We start from the raw sequence: 23135 nt of genomic DNA on the forward strand, positions 1-23135 counted from the left end.
TTTCAGACATGTCGGTCTTGTTACACGAAAACACCCGTGTCTTGCACAGACGCACTTAACGATGTATTTAGTACGATCGACGTATGGGAATGGGAAATTCGAGACTGATATATGTGCCGTGGTCACGTGACACTTACGTTACGTGATATCATAAGCATCCTCGGGTCAGCTTACTGAACTTTGCTCCTGTATGCCCTGCCTCAAATTACGTGGATTCACCTAACTTTGTTATTGGTTCACCCGAAGTTCTCAAAATTTGAGACCGGATTTCGTTTTACATGTGTCACTTAGATCGTTACCTACTAGGCCAAACTGTCAACAGAAGCGTGTCAGAATGCTTGTTATTACGATGTGTGTTTATGTGCGTGCGTGCGTGCGTGCGTGCGTGCGTGCGTGCGTGCGTGCGTGTTTTTTGTTGTTGTTTTAAGCTGCACTCAGCAAAATGCCAGCTCTCTGACGTATATGTTTGTCGTAAGATGCAACCAACGGGATCGGGTGGTCAGGCTCGCTGAATTTATACATGTCATCGTATCCCAATTGCGTAGATCGATGCTCATGATGTCAATCATTGGATTTTCTGGTCCGGGCTCGATTATTTACAGACTGCCGTCATATAGCTGGAGTGCGGCGCTAAACAACAAACAAACAAACAAACCTAGTTAATCCACTATGTCTTGGATCGGGAGTTCTTTAGCTTCTTTTGAGTAGTATAGTAGTAGATTTGTAGCAGACATTTTAGAAGCGACAAGATGCGACATGATAAAAAACGACAACGCCAGAGTGAGTGAGTATGGTTTTACGCCGCTATATTCCAGCAATGTCACGGCGGGGGACATCAGAAATGTGCTTCACACATTGTATCCATATCGGGAATCGAACCCGGGTCTTCGGAGTGAAGAGCTAACGCTTTACCCACTAGGCTACCCGACCGCCCCGCAATGCCAGAGAATAACCAGTCTCGAGTGTCTGCCATTGGTCTTAAAATGCACAATAGCGCTGAACGTTATATAAATGGATCACTACAAATCAGTAATGACACCAGGTGTTCAAAATAACAAATCTCTGCCAAAGTGTCTAAACTACTCCTAACTCCTTACAAAGTCAGTCTGACCAGCGGGTGTTGACCCCGTCATAAAAGGATATTGTGTGGAAGAAAGCACCTGCAGCAGTTTACGTTAAGAGCGTACACAAACACACTTTATTGCAACATGATCTCTAAATAGGCGTACTTATGAACACTAGGTCTCGACAATGGGGTTGGAGTTGTTAGTATCTGGTTACTGTTAACCGTTATTGGGAATACTCCAACTTTCATCTGATTTATTGATTAAACCGTATCAGAAATATAGATCCTGATATAACTGCATCAACATGAGATTGACATGTGTTGATCGTTGGTAAAACACGTAAAATGATTTATATGCATTATGAACGCTGCAGAACAGGTTTAGATAGATATAAGATGAAATATGATATCATAATAGGACAGTTATTGTTCATAACTCATATCAAATATTAGTAATTTAATGCACTATATCTCGAGTGGTAGTGATACATGATTCATCAGGTAAATCTAGCCCCAAAACACAGGAAATATGATATGGTGAGCTAATTATTTACAAAAAAAACCCGACAAAGCCATTTCCTTAACCGGAGCAGCGTCCATTGTGCAATTCCGACTTTTTCAGAAGCATGTGTTGATGACTCACTATCAAATAATGATAATAAAAGAATTTAATATTAATATTAATATTTATTAATATTTATTAATATTTGTTAATATTAATATTAATATTACTTGATAGTGAGTCATCAACAATATAATTAATATACTTCGGAACCCATTTCTAATAGAAGAGGAATATTCAGGGCGATTCTTTCAGTCCTTTGCTTTTCTGTTTGTCACTGAATCCTTTACGCTTTTTCGTGGCGGTCGGGTAGCCTAGTGGTTAAAGCGTTCGCTCGTCACGCCGAAGACCCGGGTTCGATTCCCGACATGGGTACAATGTGTGAAGCCCATTTCTGGTGTCCCCTGCCGTGATATTGCTGGAATATTGCTAAAAGCGGCTTAAAACCTTACTCACTCACTCACTCATTTAATCTTTTCCTTAGCAAAGAGGAAGGGTATCATCCGGGACCTCCTCAGCACAGATCCCCAACACCCCTACCTCAACTCCTTTACATGGCTGACCTTGACCTTATTGCCAATGGAGGATTCACACTAAAAATGCAGATTCTCCTTGTCGAATCCTTTAATAAATTTTCTAATGATATCGACATGTCCTTTAGACTCGACAAATGCAACATTCTTCATCTGAAACGTGGCATGGTAGAAGAGGGATGATCAGTCGGTTTACTTGGAGGAGGAGTTATTGACCATCTCGTGGAAGGTCAGGCCGGCCTAAACGTACTTAGGGATGTAGATTAGGGACAAACTCCAGAATGCCCATATCAAGGACAAACTTCGGGTCGAGTACAAATGTTGACCTAAGAAAATCTGTTCAGAGCTGAATGCTCGAAATAACGTTAAAGCCACACAAACTTATGCTGTACCCGTCCTTTCATATTCTTTTGGTGTTGTTGATTGGACGAAACGAGAAATTCAGGGTATTGACACCCTAACACAAAGAATCATGTCAGACAAAAGATCCGACCTCTTCCCAATCGCTGGACGGTACAGAAATGAGTTTCAACCAAGCGAAGTGCCATATCAAGTCGGCCCAGACCCTAGGAGAGGCTATATGAACGACCACTGCATTGAGTTTATGTGCAGTTTGTTGAGAGGATCAGCAACCCTGCGGAGTCCTTCGCTTGGATGAAGAATAGCTGGCCTAAAAAGTGAAACAGAAGGCTTTCTGTTTGCTGCTTAGGACCAGTCACTTCCCACTCGAAGCCGCCAATGTGTGATTTTGCATCAAAATGTAAATATGAAATGTAGATTATGTAATGAATTTAATGAGACTGTCCAACACATTGTCAGTGGATGCCCAGCTTTGGCACAAACACGGTATGTTAAGCGACATGATGGTGTAGCTCGATCACTTTATTACCGTCTTCGCCATGCTTGTGGTTTTGACACAGAGGTTCATCCATGGTACGACCCAGAATATGTAGAGGGCGTCATGGAAAATAATAAATACAAAAATCTTTGGAATAGGCCCGTATACAGCCTCAGACGTATCCAGGCCAAGAAACCTGATCTTGTCCTTTTTAATAAATCCAATGAAATCATTTATATTATTGAACTTTCTGTCTCCTTTGACACTAATGTGATGGACAATTTGAGGAAAAACATGACAAATATGCAGACCTCGCTTCGAAATGTCACGCTTGCATCCCAAGTACCATAACTGACACCTCATTGTTCTCGGTGCCTTATCATCATCGACCAGAAAGAGTTATGGATTATTGCCTTACGTCGCATCAGCGATCTCGGATCCATCCATGGCAGAGGTTGGTAATAGGACCCGGATGCGAACGGCCGATAATGACATCCTGTCATCAAGGGGCGGCGGGGTAGCCTGATGGTTAAAGCGTCCGCTCGTGACGCCGAAGGCCCAGGTTCGATTCCCCACATAAAATGTGTGAAGTCCATTTCTGGTGATCCCGCCCTGATATTGCTGTAATTTTGGAAAAAAAAGCGGCATAAAAAACACTACCTCACTCACTCGATTCATCCAGTGTTCACGATGGGAGTGAACACCGTATAATTGTGTTCGCGGGCGATTTGATTTTCTTGTCAATCAATTGACTTATACATACCGGGTGCCCACCTGAAAGAAATGACTCTATTGTGAACGGTAGCTAGCACTGCGATTCAAACCAATTATTAATCCTATGACACATGAAAGGAGACATTGTCAGTAACTTCATTGAAATAGTTGCTATGTCCGGTAGCAGGAAGTGCATGTGATGTCATAAATCTGTATGAGTGAGCGAATGTTGTTTTATGCCACAGGGACATAACAGGAGTCCCGGCCAGCTAAACCAGTGGTTGACATCATGAGTGACGACTCTTTGGACACGATGACGCGATTTTATTCAGGTCCCACGTCGTAACCAACCGGACCTCATTAGGAGGATTTAACGAAATGGGTAGAACGCCATGCGACTCTTGCTCATAATTGTTTGGATCAGAAACGTTCAATGCCTTAGTGGAGTATTAAAAAAATCTATATTTGACTCACCAGATATTGACCATTATGATATTTATACTTGTACCATGTGTTCCTGCGTTTTTTCAGGTTAACAATTGACTTGCCTTTGCATGTGTTTATGACGGGTACCACAGGTGGGGCAGGGTAATCACCTGACTTCCGACCCTTAACCGGATTGTAACCACGAGATCAATATTCAGTGATGATGTTTTTCGCTGGCAGAATGGAAATTTCTTGAAAAGCGCACTTTTGCATTTTTTTGTCATAACTGTAATTTTCCTTATCGACATATAGCTGGAGCACGGGTGGCTCAGTCGTCTAAGGCGCCGCGATTCGCTGTGCAGAGTTGCGTCCCTTGGGCACGCCAGAAACCTATGATTGTGGGTTCGAATCCCGGTTCGCCCCGATTATGTTTTTAGGTTTGTCAGCACCATACCCGTGCTCGTTGGTTTCACCAAAGTGGTAAACGTCTAAGACCTGCATCACTTCGGGCTTTCCTCCCACATTAAGCTGACACACCGTGATATAACTGGGATACTGGGATAAAGAGGCGTTAAACCCAACTCACTCACTCAAATAAAACCGTGTTTGTTTTCTATGGAAATATTTGCTGAATTTTTCTAGTAGATAGAAACAGCTTTACTGCAGCTGTCACGTAGATTATTTGAGGGTGGGGTTGGCATGAAACATGCCGATGGGTATTGGACATGGACCATATAAACAGCAGGCCATAACAGTTCGAGGCGTAAAAACATTACATACATGCCAATTGTGTTTTAATGTATCATAATAAGTCGCCTCCATGGTCAAGTGGTTGAGCGTCCGCCCGGAGAGCGGAAGGTTCGGGGTTCGATCCCCGGCCGCGTCATACCAAAAGACGTTAAAAGATGGTACTTGTTGTTACCCTGCCTGGCGCTCGGCATTAAGGGGCTAAAACAAGGACTGGTCGGCTCGAAGTCAGTATACTGTGTCTGAGTGGGGTATACATCTTAACCTGCGGCATGGTATCTCAGTGGGCTAGCACTATAATCGGCATTAGTCCGGACAAGTACAAGTAACCACACACACACACGTGCACGCACGTCGCTATATTAGAGTACTTATGTTGAACACGACGTTAAACCCCATTTCACCTCACCGTGTATCATAATAAAATGTAGAAATACTGAGGGAATAACCATGTGCTTCGAGCTACAAGGAATTACAGATTAATCCATTATAAATAAACCTTTAGTTTGTCATCTACTAAAACATGTGCAAAGACTAAAAAGTTAATAGTACGTCTTTCATTTTGCCGTTATGGGTATCGTTGTTAAAGAAATGGTGTCTATCCCATTTGAACATAACGACCGTATCACTGACTACGTTTGCAAAGTGTATGAATGAATATGGTACGTTTGGTGAAGTTGAGGCAATATCTAGAATTATCTTTGTGTTGGGAGTCGAATCCGGATCTTCTGGTTGACGGTCGCACACTGTAACCACTAAGCGCTCCAAACGCCCCTTATATTACCCTTGGCCTACAATAGTCGATGGACGCCAAGATGGCTTTGTGCCGCCAGCTCCAATAATGTCAGGTGGTTTATTGAAAGTGTTTCTGTGGGTCAGTAGGCCTCACCTGGTGTGATGCATTAATTCCGAAAGAGGACACCACAGGAGGTCGAGGAAATTATTGGTAGTTTCAATATGTATATCTACACCATACCACAAGCAGAGAGAGATTGGGAATATTCAGTGAATACAACTGGCTAGGGCGGCAATTGCCACGAGCCTTATCCCATTCCACAAACAATCTTTAGTTTGGTTATCTGATACAACCCTAAACAATCCAAAGCAATCAAATACAAAAAATCAAATATTTTCTCAACAATCCAAAACAAAACAATCGAATACAATCCCAAACGATCAAATAGGACCAAAAACAATCAAATACAAAACAAACAAATACAATCCAACAGAGCTACGTACAATTCAAAAAGCATTAAATACAATCCCAAACCATAGAACAGAATCAATACAATCTAACCCATTCGAATACAATCCAAAACAATCAAATACAATTTAAAACAATCAAATACAATCCAAAACAATCAAATACAATCCAAAACAACCGAATGCAATCCAAAACAATCAAATACAATCAACACGTCCCATTTTAATTCTGGAAACCCAAAAGTCCAGAAACTCTACGCTCTTTGCCCAGTCTCGGTTAAAGGTATTTACAAAATTAAACATGCCGTTTTCATTGGAACATACCAAGGAAGAAAAAATGAAAAAAAAAATGTTTAAAAACTCAATATTTAGACTATGTCGCCCATGGGCCTGCCCATGAGCGAAGTGTGGCCCATGGGCCTGCCCATGGGCGAAGTCTGGCCCATGGGTAGGCCCATGGGCGTGAATATTTTCCTCTACTTAAAACTCATGTTTTTGTTTCGCAAATACATTTAATGTATTCATTCAAGTATCATGACACAAAATTTAACTCATTTTAACTTAATTCAACGATTTTATAGCGATATTGAAATATTTCGCCCATGGGCGAGAAAAAGGTTTGGCCCATGGGCAGGCCCATGGGCGAGAATATGTTCCTTTACTTAAAACTCATGATTTTATTTCGCAAATACATTAAATGTATTCATTCAAGTATCATGACACAAAATTTAACTCATTTTAACTTAATTCAACGATTTTATAGCGATATTGAAATATTTCGCCCATGGGCGAGAAAAAGGTTTGGCCCATGGGTAGGCCCATGGGCAGGCCCATGGGCGAGAATATGTTCCTTTACTTAAAACTCATGTTTTTGTTTCGCAAATACATTTAATGTATTCATTCAAGTATCATGACACAAAATTAAACTCATTTTAACTTAATTCAGCGATTTTATAGCGATATTGAAATATTTCGCCCATGGGCGAGAAAAAAGGTTTGGCCCATGGGCAGGCCAATGGGCGAGAACATGTTTCTTTACTCAAAACTCAACTATTTTACGGCGTTATTAAAATATTTCGCCCATGTTTTCGTCAGTTCCTTTCAAGCATCAACTAACTGTTTGCATGTGAAACATACTTTATATTATATCATTATATTACTATTTAAAAAGGGCTTTTGGTTGGATGTTTCCTTTAGTTCTACAAATTTCACCTGTTTTACATATTGTAGCGATCTTTAATGAACCCGGCCTTACCTCTCAAAACGTTTTGACAGTTTATCATACGAATTCATGTGCGTGTACTCAAATTCATTGGAGTTATTTTCCACAACATTAAGTTTTAGTTAGTTTCTATTTCATTTCCCATTGTATGTCCCGTTGATACATCACACTGGGCAATTACGTGACACTAGGTATGCAATATACAGGTACGCGTGCGCGTATTTTAATGAAAAAAACTATTCGTCTTTTATTGCATAACGTTTGGCTGAATATCTTACATTCTAACGAAATCTCGAAATAATTATTTAATTACAAGCAGTGTCGAACTGACCAGTAGGAATTATGTTTCAATGCGATTGAGGAAAACGTGAGTGAATATTGTGACACTAAAGCAACTTTTAACTGCATTGTCACTTTTGGTATGAAAATGGTAATAGTTAAGAAAAACGTAACAGCCTTCTTATGATAATTCTCATATTCTCATTAGTACGTTGTGTCTAATTACAGTGTCGGCCTTATTTACAGGTGATTCTACAGTACTTGTTGTCGGTCAATTACAATCTGCCACACCACGCGTGAATAAACAGTTATGCAGGTGTTGCTGTGGGCAAATACCTAGCCTGTACATGTATATTTTTGTGGATACATGTATTACATATTTTCGTTCATATGTGGATATATTAAGCACCAAGACACAAAAAGTTTATGAAAGATGAATTTGTGCCTTGATATATATATTCAACGCGAACGAAGCTTGTATTTTCTCCGCGATCCTGATGTGTAGCATCGTTTAATTGGTCATTCATTAAAAGTATGTTGTGAGGCGATATCAAAGGAGCCGCTCAATATACACAGTGTCGTCCGTTTCGCGTGAACTACCACCCTACCCTGTCAGTAAGAGTTATGTAATCGGTACACAAATATATTTGGTGCAATGTCAGTGTGGAAGGAGTTTGAATTACGTCCGCCAGGCCAGTGGCCACAGAAAGTATAGTACCAATCAACAAGGCCAATGCCGTACTAATAACCTAGTGACTCGCGTAACAACGGCTGTCAATATGTCTGCTACATCTACCATACCATCATCCCTGTCACAACTGGCGTATTAACGGCTTATTCAAAATATTAATTGTAGAAATGTCGTTACCAGACTAACGTACGTCGTATTCAGTCCTCAACTGGATGTTACATTCCTTATATCAGTTAACAGCCCTGTTTGTGAAAATATTTACTAGACATTAATTTAATGACTAATAAAATCAATTGTAAGACCGCATAGACCATAAAACCGAATAAAATATGTCTTGGTATTATCTCTTGTGTATTAGATGATGGCAATGACCGGAAATGTTATAACGTTAGATTAAGAAGGAGAAACATTAAAGTGTTTTAGAATACTTGGAAACATGAGCAATAAGATGTAGCAACATAAACATGCATGGAATAGGGGAAAAGGATGAAAACAAATTGAAAAGGATTTTAATACAAAATTATCGAACTAAATAACTTGCCTGAACAGAAGGGGTACCCAAACTTGTTTGACAGTTATTCGTGTGTTGTAGACTGTCGAATTGGATTCATGTGTGTACGTAGGGTACGCATATCTATTGCAAGTTTTAGTACTCATACACTTTCTCTTTTTGTGTTTTGTTTGTTTGTTGTATAACGCCACATTTAGCAATATTTCAGCTGTATGACGGCGGTCTGTAAATAATCGAGTCTGGACCAGACAATCCAGTGATTGACATCATGTGCATCGATCCACGCAATTTGGATACGATGACATGCATCAACCAAGTCAGCGAGCCTGACCACCCGATCCCTGTAGTCGCTTCTTACGACAAGCGCTGTCGCCCTTTGACGCCAAGAATGGTTTGTTGAAGATCTTCACGGGTCAATTGAATGCAGGGATTTGTGTAAAGTCATTCAGACAGCATACAATGCCAACTAAAAAATTATACTCAGTGTCTCCGCAAAGTAATATAGTACGGTACTTAGAGTACATGTGAGATTATACTCAGATTAGGGAGATGTTTAATCCATATAACGTGTTATTATTCTACCTAACAATGTATTTAATGAAATGAATGCAAAACAAACACAAAAGGTTTCATTGAAAAAACTACCCCTAGTCTTGACTTATAAAACAACTGCAACCCGACACAGATTAAACGCAACTTACAAACACAATCATAATCTAGTTAGTTAATCACTCAACGAGGCCGCTGACTCTGCCCACAGTATGACTGTATTGGGCAGTTCAGTAATTAGGAGCCAAATCCAGGCAGGTACGCTGGTCACACTTGACTGGTCTGACTGATGATTAGGTCGTCTGACAATTGGGAGTGAACCATAGCAAAAAGTATCTGCGAAACTATTTGCTCCTTTTATAGGACCGATTAGTTTTATTACCATGGGCCTCGGCACAAGCGTGGTGTTGGAAGACAAGTTATACATGTACATCCGATGTGGTGACTGTTTTTCGCTATTCATATTCTAAATACATTCATAATACCACAACATTTTAGTACTCCTTGAAACTTTACAATCACTTCAATATGTACAATAGATTGAACGAGAACACTTGATATATTGCAGATTATTAAATCATTGTCTCTATTATCAGCCGCTACGTTTGTATCGTTTGCATTGTACAATGAAATATTTTATCTGTCCTTTTGCAGATTTAGCCTCAGAATGTGATCATTCGAATTAGGAACGAAAATAATTTCTTATCATGAGTATATATGAAACAGTTAAAAGTTACTTGTACACTGTAGACGTATTCACTTTAAAGTCGCATACGACCTTCGCGAGCGAGTTGAATGATCCAGGTTAATTGGAACGAAGTCTAGAAAGGGTTATAAAGTTTTGTATTTGGTAATGTGTAGGTTTGTTAAATATAATTTTTTAAATTCCTTTTATTTCAATATGTAAAAACATAACTATGCGCTTAAAAACAGAGCTGACTTGATGGGAGATAGCCACCTCAGATTGTCTGTTGGACACAGTTTAACCTTACTGTGTCCTCACCCTGGTTGTTGTTACCGTTGTTATAAGGGATTAAGAGCTACGGCTCATTGCATTTTTGGTTACAGTCTGTATCACTAAAGTGGACATGTGCAGGTGAACTCTGTTCAATTAGTATATGAAATGCCCCAAAATGTGAACTCCAGACAATAATAACCTGAGGGTAAATCCACGTGCGTCTGCCTTTCCCCTCGTTCACCTTCGAAATCCTTGATTATTATATCATGCCAGAGTTCTGAAATTCAGTGACAATGTTGCTGAACAGTAGAATCTGATGGACGTTTTGTGCAGAACCTGTTTGACACTATGGGTTCCAGGACCACTAACACTCTGAGCTGAAAAAGTTTGGTCCTAACCGCACCCAACATCTACAAGTTTGTAAGCTTGTAGACATCATTAAGAAGTAATTAACAGTCCCATGCTGAGACCTTTCTCAAAATTCAGACCGGTGGCAGGCTGCCAACAAAGAGAAGAAAATATCGCAGACCCGACACGAGTGTGCTCAGTCAAACAATGAACTTACGACCGGCAGAAAACAACTCCAGTTGAGTATGCCGATGCTGTATCTCAGCCGTGTTGGCCTGAAAATTTAAACATGCTAATTAAATCCAAAATCGTATAAATATTTTTAATAGAAACCGTATCTTAATTTGTTCTCGCACTGCATCATATCGTGTATTTCATCTGTATATGTGTAATGTGTATATGTATCAATGACTACACTTATACCGCATATTCTGCAACAGACTATAATTAATCACCTTATTATTGTCTCTCCATTTACCATGGCTGACTGCACTAATACCCTTTTAACAGTGGACACCGATATCAGTAGGCTTTTTGTTCAAAAAGGAATATGCAGGAAATTATATGTAACAATTAACTGTGTACTAATTACATGTTTGAATGTTATCAGTTTTACGTTCTGAGATACAGTGATGTAAGCATATTCTAAAATCTTCTAAAAATATAATAAAATACAAAACTCTCTGCCGTTATTTTTTGTGGAAATCATTCGATCAAGTAAAAATGACTGCGTGACAAGACGAATCAACTATTTATACCCGATAAAAGAAACTGCCGTATTTTAGGAACAGTGCTATAACAAGACATTTGAAATTTCTAACAAGCAGATACATTAGATACAGTGACTAGACTACAGGTACGTAATCCGTATCAATCAAAGGTGTAAAAAAACTGAAAATCATATCTGTCGGAGACCTACCAAATTACCAAGTTTTATCATTACTATATTTATTACAATGCAAATACTTTAGTGATACATTTTTTAGAGGAGAGGGCATACACACAAGTATATTGCTTCCGTGTGTGAATGCAGGTTGTACTTGGTATCTAAGTTCTCAGTTTCATACCGGTTGTATAACTGAATTTGTATATGGAACCATGCGTACAGCATGACAATTACTTGCTATTCGTCAGTTTACAACACACATAACACGGTCAAACAATTTTAGGCACCGCTTTTGCGAGTTATTTAGTACAATAATGTTTTATTAAAATCTATTTCAATTTGTTTTCACCATTTTCCCAATTGACAGTCGTTGTTGCGTGCGTCACTAGGTAATTAGTACGGATTGACCTTGTTTATTGTTTCTATACTTTGAGGATTTCTGTGGCAAGTGGCGGACGTAATTCAAACTCCTTCCGCACTGACACCGCATCAAATATATTTGTGTACCGATTACATAACTCTAATGGACAGGATGGGGTGGTAGTTCACCGGACGACACTGTGTATATTGGGCGGCTCCTTCGATATCTCCTCACAACATACGTTTATTGAATGACCCCATTAAACGATGATACACATCTCGATGAATATATCAAGGCACTAATTCATCTTTCATAAACATTTTTTTGTCTTTGTGCTTAATATATCCACATATCAACGAACATTTGTAAAACATGTATCCTAAAAAAAATAAACATTTTCAGGCTAGGTATTTGCCCACAGCAACACCTGCATAACTGTTTATTCACGCGTGGTGTGGTAGATCGTAATTGACCGAGAGCAGGTATTGTAGAATCACCTGTAAATAAGGCCGACGTACTAATGAGAATTATCATAAGAAGGCTGTTGTTTTTTCTGAACTGTTACCATTTTCATACAAAAAAAGTGACAATGCAGTTAAAAGTTGCTTTAGTGTCACAATATTCACTCACGTTTTCCTCAATCGCATTGAAACATAATTCCTACTGGTCAGTTCGAAACCGCATGTAATTAAATAATTATTTCGAGATTTCGTTAGAATGTAAGATATTCAGCCAAACGTTATGCAATAAAAGACGAATAGTTTTTTTCATTAAAATACGCGCACGCGTACCTGTACATTGCATACCTAGTGTCACGTAACTGCCCAGTGTGATGTATCAACGGGACATAAAATGGGAAATGAAATAGAAACTAACTAAAATTTAATGTTGTGGAAAATAACTCCAATGAATTTGAGTACACGCACATGAATTCGTATGATAAACTGTCAAAACGTTTTGAGAGGTAAGGCCGGGTTCATTAAAGATCGCTACAATATGTAAAACAGGTGAAATTTGTAGAACTAAAGGAAACATCCAACCAAAAGCCCTTTTTAAATAGTAATGTAATGATATAATATAAAGTATATTTCACATGATACAATAAACTTTGCAAACAGTTAGTTGATGCTTGAAAGGGACTGACGAAAACATGGGCGAAATATTTTAATAACGCCGTAAAATAGTTGAATTAAGTAAAAATTAGTTAAATTTTGTGTCATGATACTTGAATAAATACATTTAATGTATTTGCGAAAGAAAAACATGAGTTTTGAGTAAAGAAACATGTTCTCGCCCATGGGCCTGCCCATGGGCCAAACCTTTTTCTCGCCCATGGGCGAAATATTTCAATATCGCTATAAAATCGCTGAATTAAGTTAAAATGAGTTTAATTTTGTGTCATGATACTTGAATGAATACATTAAATGTATTTGCGAAACAAAAACATGAGTTTTAAGTAAAGGAACATATTCTCGCCCATGGGCCTGCCCATGGGCCAAACCTTTTTCTCGCCCATGGGCGAAATATTTCAATATCGCTATAAAATCGTTGAATTAAGTTAAAATGAGTTAAATTTTGTGCCATGATACTTCAATAAATACATTTAATGTATTTGCGAAAGAAAATCATGAGTTTTAAGTAAAGGAAGATATTCTCGCCCATGGGCCTGCCCATGGGCCTACCCATGGGCCTGCCCATGGGCCTACCCATGGGCCAAACCTTTTTCTCGCCCATGGGCGAAATATTTCAATATCGCTATAAAATCGTTGAATTAAGTTAAAATGAGTTTAATTTTGTGTCATGATACTTCAATAAATACATTTAATGTATTTGCGAAATAAAATCATGAGTTTTAAGTAAAGGAACATGTTCTCGCCCATGGGCCTGCCCATGGGCCAAACCTTTTTCTCGCCCATGGGCGAAATATTTCAATATCGCTATAAAATCGTTGAATTAAGTTAAAATGAGTTTAATTTTGTGTCATGATACTTCAATAAATACATTTAATGTATTTGCGAAATAAAATCATGAGTTTTAAGTAAGGGAACATGTTCTCGCCCATGGGCCTACCCATGGGCAGGCCCATGGGCCACACTTCGCCCATGGGCAGGCCCATGGGCAGGCCCATGGGCAGGCCCATGGGCGACATAGTCTAAATATTGAGTTTTTAAACAATTTTGTTTTCATTTTTTCTTCCTTGGTATGTTCCAATGAAAACGGCATGTTTAATTTTGTAAATACCTTTAACCGAGACTGGGCAGAGAGCGTAGAGTTTCTGGACTTTTGGGTTTCCAGAATTAAAATGGGACGTGTTAATCCCAAAACAATCAAATACAATCCAAAACAATCAAATACAATCCCCAAACAACAGAATACAAACAACACATTCAAATACAAAACAAAACAATGAAATAAGTCCCAAACAATCAAATACAATCCAAAACAATCAAATACAATCCCAAAACAACCGAATACAAACAAAACATTCAAATACAAAACAAAACAGTCAAATACAATTCAATGCAATACAAAACGATCTAAAATAGTCCAAATCTAAACACTCCAAAGTAACCCCTGTCTCCTTTGTCCATAACTAACCGTGCCTTAACTAACTGAATTGTTACTTGAAGACCACCTGCCATTGGCCTGTTTGAACCTGTGAGCGACTGGACAGAACAGAGCTTTATTTACACACAGGCCGGGATACTCGGCATATGATATACAAATTTACAAACAGTATATAATAATAGCGAGTGAGTATGGTTTTACGCCGCTATTAGCAATATTCCAGCAATATCGCGGCGGGGGGACACTAGAAATGGGCTTCACACATTGTATCCACGTCGGGAATCGAACCCGGGTCTTCGGTGTGACGAGCGAACGCATTAACCACTAGGCTACCCGACCGCCTCTATATACATAAAATGGCGGGATGGTTTACAGGGAAGAATCTAGGTTTCATAATGACATGAGGTTTTTTTATAACACTTATCATTTTACAATATAAAGGATCTTTAAATTAAAAATATATTTGAGGTTTTAGCATATGAAAGTGGGACACGATTTCCGTTGGTGTTTGAAAAATGGACAAAGAAAAGTATAATGGAATTCATCACCAACATCGCTCATGTCGCAGAGTTTACACGTTCGATCATTGACAGTAATATGTGCCACCTACCTAGTTCAATAGGGAAATGATAGCACGAGGCTCTTAACAAGAGGAATTTTACAGTCAAAGAGAAAGAGAAGAATAATAAATATTTTTTAAAGACGAGTTCAGTTTTAAATATGCAAGATGTGATAACTTTAGAAGAATTTGTAATCTCTGCTTTCCATTTTTGAGTTGCCATATCAGCTAATCTTAAAGAAATGTTAGATTTAAGGACAATAGGAAGCACTGCTTGTTGGCTTATCGAATAGAACTATAGCCCGTTTCATAAAAAAATAATTTTCAAACATTTTATCCATTTATGACAGCTATTGTTTGTACAGAATTCATTATATAATAATTGATATAGGATTCTTGATAACTTTTGTTCTTTGTCAGATTAGAGCTTTACCCCAAAACACACATTCGACATTAGAGTTAATTAAAGGTACTCTTCCAAGTTCTCCATACAACCTGTATAAAGACGCACTATTCTTAATGGGAAGTAATTCAAGAAAACAATTAACCTGAATTTTAATTTGTTTACAGTTACCAAAACCCCAGATTTCACAACCATATAATAGAATTGGTTTTACCGTAGCATCGAAGAGATATAAATGGCATGTTATTGATAGATGAAATGTTCTTCTTTACCATAATACAAAGTACGGACATTTTTTCCCCATTTGATATACCTTGATGATGGAACAATTTTACGATAAACGATAAATCACCATGACGACATGGAACACATCATGTTTATTAACATCCAGACGAATGTTTAATCCGTTTATTAACGGATGAATTATATGATGTATTCACTATGTTATTCTGTACATTGAACAGAAGTGTGAGTTGGTAGCTTTTTGTTAAAAGTACTGATTTTTCACCAGGTCTATGATGTGTATTAGGCCCATCAACATGGGCAAATAACACTAACATGCGATAATTTGAATTGTATATTTGCACCGGGACATGCATTTCATAAGTCATTCTATGCATTTTGTGAGTCGCTAAAGGGGGAGATGCGGTGCAAAATGGCACACTGAATATATGCCACGTGCATTACTCAGGGGCGCCTCACACAGTTTTCACTCAGGAGCAACTCACACAGTTTTCACTCAGGGGTGACTCACACAGTTTTCACTCAGGGGCGCCTCACACAGTTTTCACTCAGGCGCAACTCACACAGTTTTCACTCAGAGGCGCCTCACACAGTTTTCTGTCAGGGGCAACTCACACAGTTTTTTCACTCAGGGGCGCCTCACACAGTTTTCACTCGGGGGCGACTCACACAGTTTTCACTCAGGGGCGACTCACAGAGTTTTCACTCAAGGGCGCCTCACACAGTTTTCACTCAGGGGCGCCTCACACAGTTTTCACTCGGGGGTGACTCACACAGTTTTCACCCAGGGGCGACTCACACAGTTTTCACTCAGGGGCGACTCACAGAGTTTTCACTCAAGGGCGCCTCACACAGTTTTCACTAAGGGGCGACTCACACAGTTTTCTCCCAGGGGCGACTCACACAGTTTTCACTCAGGAGCGACTCACACAGTTTTCACTCAAGGGCGACTCACACAGTGTTCTCACAGTTATGCATAGCGTTCTTGAATATCTTTATAAACGCGTTTCTATTTTGGGTGCTAATGTTCTTTGAATGTTGACCATGGTTTAAATAGGTCTGAGCACACAGACCCTGGTCTCTAATCGTTGAAATCGTCCTCGGTGCTACGCACAGCCTACGGCGCCCTCAGGAATGTCAGAATCCTACGATCGTGGGCTCAAATCCATATTATGATCTTTGTTGTTTTTCAACCCCAAGCAGTTAAAGTGCATGACCTGCTTCACATCACAAGTCTACAGGCCGCTATGTTATTGACACACTATTAAAAGGGTGTCAAAACCTACTCACTCACTCACTCACACGGGGATCACTTCACCACCGTCCGTGACGCAATGCAACGCACGTCACAGAGTTCAAACACAGTTCACACACACACACATGCACGCACGCACGCACGCACGCACTCACTCACGCCCGCACGCACGCACGCACACACACACACACACACACACAGAGTACCTCAATCCACCTGACTGTTCATCCCATACGAGGTGAGGTGAAGTGGGGTTTAATGTCGCGTCAAAGATTGTTGCAATTGTATAGCGTGTGTGTGTGCGTGCGTGCGTGCGTGCGTGCGTGCGTGCGTGCGTGTGTGTGCATGCGTACCTATATGTGTGTGTGGCTGCTTGTTCTAGTTCTGACTAATGCCGATTTTATGGTGCTAGCCTACTGAGATAAAATGCCGCAGTTTAACATGAATACCCCACTCAGACACAGAATACTGACTCCCAGCCGACCAGTCCTTGATTTAGCACCTTAGTGCCGAGCGCCAGGCAGGGTTACGAACCATCTTTTGATATAACGCGGTCGGGGACCTTCCGCTCTCCGGGCAGACGCTCTACAACTATACCCCAGAGGCGGTCTGATCCCGTACGAGCATACAAATATTCTCGAGGCAAATCCGAGTTGAATGTTTCAAGTGTCATTCCAGGAAGTCTGATTGTGCAACATTGATAAAGCCACAGGTAAACACAGGGTTTGGGGAAGTTTGCGAAAGGATTTAATAAGATCAGAAACCAGGCAGCGTTTGCTGTGATTTCCTCAGACTGCGGGCAGAGGTGTGCTGTACCTTGTGTGAAATGTAGTTAGTGTAAAGTCTGGACTCCCTAATGTAGTTTAATTGGTAACTGTGACGTAACATTCACTCACTCACACACTGATCCAAGTTTGTTTCCTTGCCAGGTAACACGTGGAGCTATGAGGGACAGTTGGGTGAGTATGAAATTGTTCAAAAATGTTTTATTTATTATTTATCTAATGCATGCCAAACCTGTGGGTGGCAGTGTGGTTAAAGTGTTCGCTCGTCACGCCGAAGACCAGGGTTCGATTCCCGACATGGGTACAATATGTGAAGCCCATTTCTGGTGTCCCCCGCCGTGATATTGCTGGAATATTGCTACAAGCGGCGTTTAACCATACTCATTCACTCTAAACCGTAGACAAGGTTCTCTTCTTGTAAAGGTGTTCGCTAGGGTACGGTTGTTGAGGGTTCGAATCCCGGTTCGCCCCGATTATGATTCTTGTTCTGTCAGAACCGTACCCCTGCTCGTGAGTTTCACCGAAGTGGTAAATATGGTGGCACGGGAGGCCCAGTCGTCTAAGCCATAGGCATTCTCTGAGCAGCCTTGTACCCCTAAAGCGTGCTTGAATCGCGACGCGACCCCATTTCACCTCACCTCACCTTGAATCAAAATAGTGGGTTCGAATCCTAGATTTCATCTGATGATGATTCTAATTTTATGCCCCACCAAACCCATGCTTGTGGGTTTCACCAAAGTAGCAACATCTAATACTTACATCACTTTGAAATGAAGCAGACTCCCAGATGAAGCTGACACCGCTTGATATAACGACAATACCGTTAAACCCAAGTCACTCACTCACACATTAAACTGTGAGTGTATCTTGGCGACACTCACGTTTCCAGGCTTTGGGGCAAGGCGACTTTACAGCGTGGCGCTCAGTTATTCTCTACTCTGACTAATCCAGATTTCTTTCAAAACCGGACCACATATATTGTCCCGAATTACTGCGGAAATTATTTAAAAAAAAATTAAACCCTATAATCATTACCTGTTTCTTGATCTTCTGTTGTAATCTCACTAATCCGGACATCTGTCTAAACCGGACTGAACATTCGACCCAACAGTTCATATTCCTTGGAAACAAAAGAATTAAGATTTCACGAAAATTTGTGAGTGAATAACGTTTAAAAATACAAACAACATGCAATTTGTGCCTTTAAGCATACCGCTATCCGGTTAACATCTTCCCGAAGCAAGGGAGCTAACTGACTATTAAAGTCCAGTTTCCACCCTTGCCGAACGCGACTGGAATTCCGGAGTTACATTCTGGCTGGACTAACGAGTCTATGCGTAACAAACAAGACATCCAGTTCGTAAACAACATGGATTTCAAAGTGCAGATTTCGGTCGACTGCAGGATTTGCAAAGAACGTGTACCGTCAACTGGGCGTCGACAGATATTTTGCAAATCTTTTCAAGTTTTTAATCAAGGTGCTCACGTGATTTGATACATTTCGCGAGATAAGGCCCGTTTTATTACAATATAGATCTTGATTATCGATAAGAACGTCATAGCTGGGCGCCGCCATTTTGTTTGAAGCAGATGGAATCTGATTGGTCAGTGGGAAGAACATAGAAGGGACCTAACTCGTAATAGCCACTGGTGGCGCTACGATCGAGCCTGGAAATTCCAGCCTAGTACGGTAAGGGTGGAAACTGGACGTTTAAAGTCAGTTAATACCCTTGCCTCGGGAAGATGTCCGGAGTAAAGAGGTTCTTCTGTGTGCGTGTTTCCAGGTCCTGCCCACTGGTCAGTGGACTACCCTGAGTGTGGCGGATTCAGCCAGTCGCCAGTGGACGTAGACACTTCACTGGTCATGCTCGACTCATCTCTAACCCACTTCAATTTGACACAGCTTAGCAAGACCAAGAATGTCACCATGTTGCTGGAAAATGTACAGGGGCATACAGGTGAGTGTTTGTTTGTTTGTTGTTTAACGCCGCACTGAGCAACATTCCAGATATGTGACGGCGGTCTGTAAATCATCGAGTCTGGACCAGGAAGTCCTGTGATTAATCGATTAACGCAAGTTGGATACAATGACATGCATCAAACCAAGTCAGCGAGCCTGACCACCCGATCCCGTAAGTCGCTTCTTTTGACAAGCATAGATACCTGTTACGGCAAGCATGGGTTGCTGAAGACCTATTCTCTATCTCTATCTACCTATCTTCACGGGTCAGGTGAATGAGTGAGTGAGTGAGTGAGTGAGTGAGTGAGTGAGTGAGTGAGCCAGTGAGTGAGTGAGTGAGTGAGATGGATACAGGTAAACTCTTTATGCCCAGCAGCCCATGCGTGTCGTACGGTGTGACACATTATTCACACTATCAACCACTCGTCTGTCGGTCCCGAATCGATTATTTCAAGGCTTTTGTGTGATACAGCTGGAAAATAGCTGTCTGTGGCTGAAACAATCACTTATTTCCCGTATTTGTAAAATAAATAAAAAAGCCAACGTCAGAGAATAACCAGTCTCGATTATCCGACAAAACATATTCCAACGGATACAAAAGGCAAAATAGCGGTAATTTTTTTTATAGCATCACTGTTCGCGAAAAGGATAAACATGTCCTGCTCAACCGGCAGCACCCGCCGCATCACACAGTTTCCATAAACAATAATAGTGTTTGTTTGTTGCCTGGCGCCGCACAGCAGGAGATCCTGCTTTACGGCGGCGGCCAGTAAACAAATCAAACATTTATGTGATGGACATGAAAATCCATATTTCTCTCAATACCGAACCATATTTACAGTCCCAAATAATTATAGTAATAATTCCTATTTCTTTATCTCTTGTTATAATCTCACAAATATTTTCCTCTGTCTAAACCGGACCGAACTTTCAGTTCGATATAAATGGCAAGGGAAGCAACTATGTTTCATTTTTTAAGTTAACCTGACTATGCTTTTAGAAGATTACTGTAAAAATTATATTTCTATTTCAATTATAATTAAACATAACGTACGTTAACCAAGTAGTAAAAAAGCCGACAATTTTCACCTACAAAATGAAACAATGAACTGTAATTGTACCCCGATTGAATTCCACAATGATTGGTTTTGTTTGTCTGTTTGTTGTTTACGCCGCACTCAGCAATATTCCAGCTTTATGACGGCGCTCTGTAAATAAACGAGTCTGGACCAGACAATCCAGTGATTCACATCATGGGCATCGATCCACGCAATTGGAATACGACGACATGTATGAACCAAGTCAGCGAGCCTGACCACCCGATCCCATTAGTCGCCGCGTATGACAAGCATAGTCGCCTTTTACGGAGACCTATTCTACCCTGGATCTTCACGGAATTCTACAATGAAAGCGTTGCGGTAATTTCATTATTCAAAGGACATGTGGCAATACATTTTGTGCAAAAAAACACGACAGAAATACATAAGTCAAAGTCAAAGAAGTTTATTGTACAAAAGGCCACCGGCCCATATACAAGAAAGAGTTACGCATGTAGATACAATTACATTTGTTACACATTGGGATATACACGTTGTTTGATTAATTCATTTCTTTTGGCTAATGCATGCTTAATATAAAGAGAAAGATTTAATATATTTGATTCGTTCTTTGTCGTCAGCATATCTACAAAGGCGTTTATCGGTGACATTGCTATTAAATAATCTTTTATATATTTCTTTCGGAGATCATTGTAAAATGGACAGACAAACACAAAATGAATTTCATTTTCTATCTCTAGCTTACACAATGGACAAATTCTTTTCATTTTTTCAATGGACAGTTTTCTTCCTTCATTTACAAATAGGTCTAGCAAACCAAGTCGATATTTAATTAACTGTTTTCTTAAGTTTTCCGTAGTGAGTACTGATAAATATATTTCTGGTTGAAGTAAAGTCTTGAAAGTTTTGTAATATTCATAACGCGAACTATCCTCTAAAGTGGAGTGCCATTCTTGGTAGAACATATTTATAGACCGATTCCGAAATTCATTAAGAAACATATTTACATTTCCAACTGACTGACATAGCCATATAAAACCCAAACCATGCGAAAATAAAAGATTTCTTATATGCGATGTCCAAGTATTCTTTCCCATGGTATCTAAATGTAGAAGCATGTAGCATGTTATAAGCTAATTTGGGGAGACGTTGTTCATGCATATGAAGAATTTTAAACCAGTATTTTAAACATCTGATCTGAGAATTAATATATAATGGGTATCTACCACATTCACCATAAACCATGCAATTTGGTGTAGAAGATCCGACACAAAGAAACTTTTTACATGCTAATAAATGTAATAAATGCTCATAAAGAGAATGTATTTCAAGTTTTGGGGAAATTGATTGAAATTTGGCTCTTTTCTATACACGATCAGCATGCGACTATGACGTCATATATTTGCGTCACAATGAGCAATAAGACGTCATAATAGTGACGCACGGTGTAGAAAGAAACCTTGCAAGTCTTGCTTTATTTCCGTGAGGGGTGCCTACTTTATAAGAGCTTTCGAAGTTGCTGAGCTACATGCTTTCAATGCCTGTCATATGTTCAGGTGATATTACCTGATAAAATATTTTCTGAGCATAAACAGCGCCATATTTTGTTTATTGGCTGTTGTCGGCAATTCCCTAATTCAAATCGACAACACAGCGCCTCACTTCATATATTTCCGAACACCTAATAACGTTTGCCTTTCAGTTAGTCATAGTAGAATCGAGATTAACATCCTACTTTATAACCGCGCTAAATGTCACATTTGAAACCTCACACTGGGAGTTCGGTTCCAAGTGAAATTTAGGGGTGTTAAATCTCCAGGTAACCTCGCTAAATATTGCCTCATCATAGGCTCTGAATCAACGCGTACATTAAATGCAATGGCCTATATTCACATTTCTGGTTGTCTTGACTCAAGAATTCGTTTTGTTACTGTCGTAGATCACCTAACTGTATGGCTGGTTGATTGATCTACTGGCTGACTCACGTATACGGTAGGCCTCGCTTTGTTCATGACTTGTTTGTTGAAAAGTCTGTTCACTTTTGTCTGGAATATTTACCTTCCGGAGGAAACGGACCGCCTCCGTGGTCTAGTGGTAGAGCGTCCGCCCGGAGAGCGGAAGGTCCGGGGTTCGATCCCCGGCCGCGTCATACTAAAAGACTTTAAAAGATTGTACTTGTTGTTACCCTGTCTGGCGGTCGGCATTAAGGGGCTAAAACAAGGACTGGTCGGCTCGGAGTCAGTATACTGTGTCTGAGTGGGGTATTCATGTTAAACTGCGGCATGGTATCTCAGTGAGCTAGCACTATAAATCGGCATCAGTCCGGACTACTACAAGCGACGTTAAACCCAATTTCACCTCACCTCCGGAGGAAACGGTTCGAATACCAATTAATGCTCTTCCACAAAAA

At 40.0% G+C, this 23135-nt stretch overlaps 1 protein-coding gene across 2 annotated transcripts in view; it reads left to right on the forward strand.

Moving 5' to 3' along the window:
* Positions 1 to 23135, forward strand: part of LOC124121322 (carbonic anhydrase 1-like) — a 47124-nt gene that overhangs the window by 15327 nt on the left and 8662 nt on the right. For both annotated transcript variants that reach the window (XM_046484321.2, XM_046484320.2), the window contains exons 2-3: positions 17852 to 17881; positions 19492 to 19665. In XM_046484321.2, the coding sequence (XP_046340277.2) occupies positions 17852 to 17881; positions 19492 to 19665 (204 nt within the window). The remainder of the gene's footprint in view (positions 1 to 17851; positions 17882 to 19491; positions 19666 to 23135) is intronic.

This window comes from Haliotis rufescens, unplaced genomic scaffold (assembly GCF_023055435.1).
Source record: "Haliotis rufescens isolate VD_foot unplaced genomic scaffold, xgHalRufe1.0.p SCAF_21, whole genome shotgun sequence".
In the NCBI taxonomy this organism is placed as follows: domain Eukaryota; kingdom Metazoa; phylum Mollusca; class Gastropoda; order Lepetellida; family Haliotidae; genus Haliotis; species Haliotis rufescens.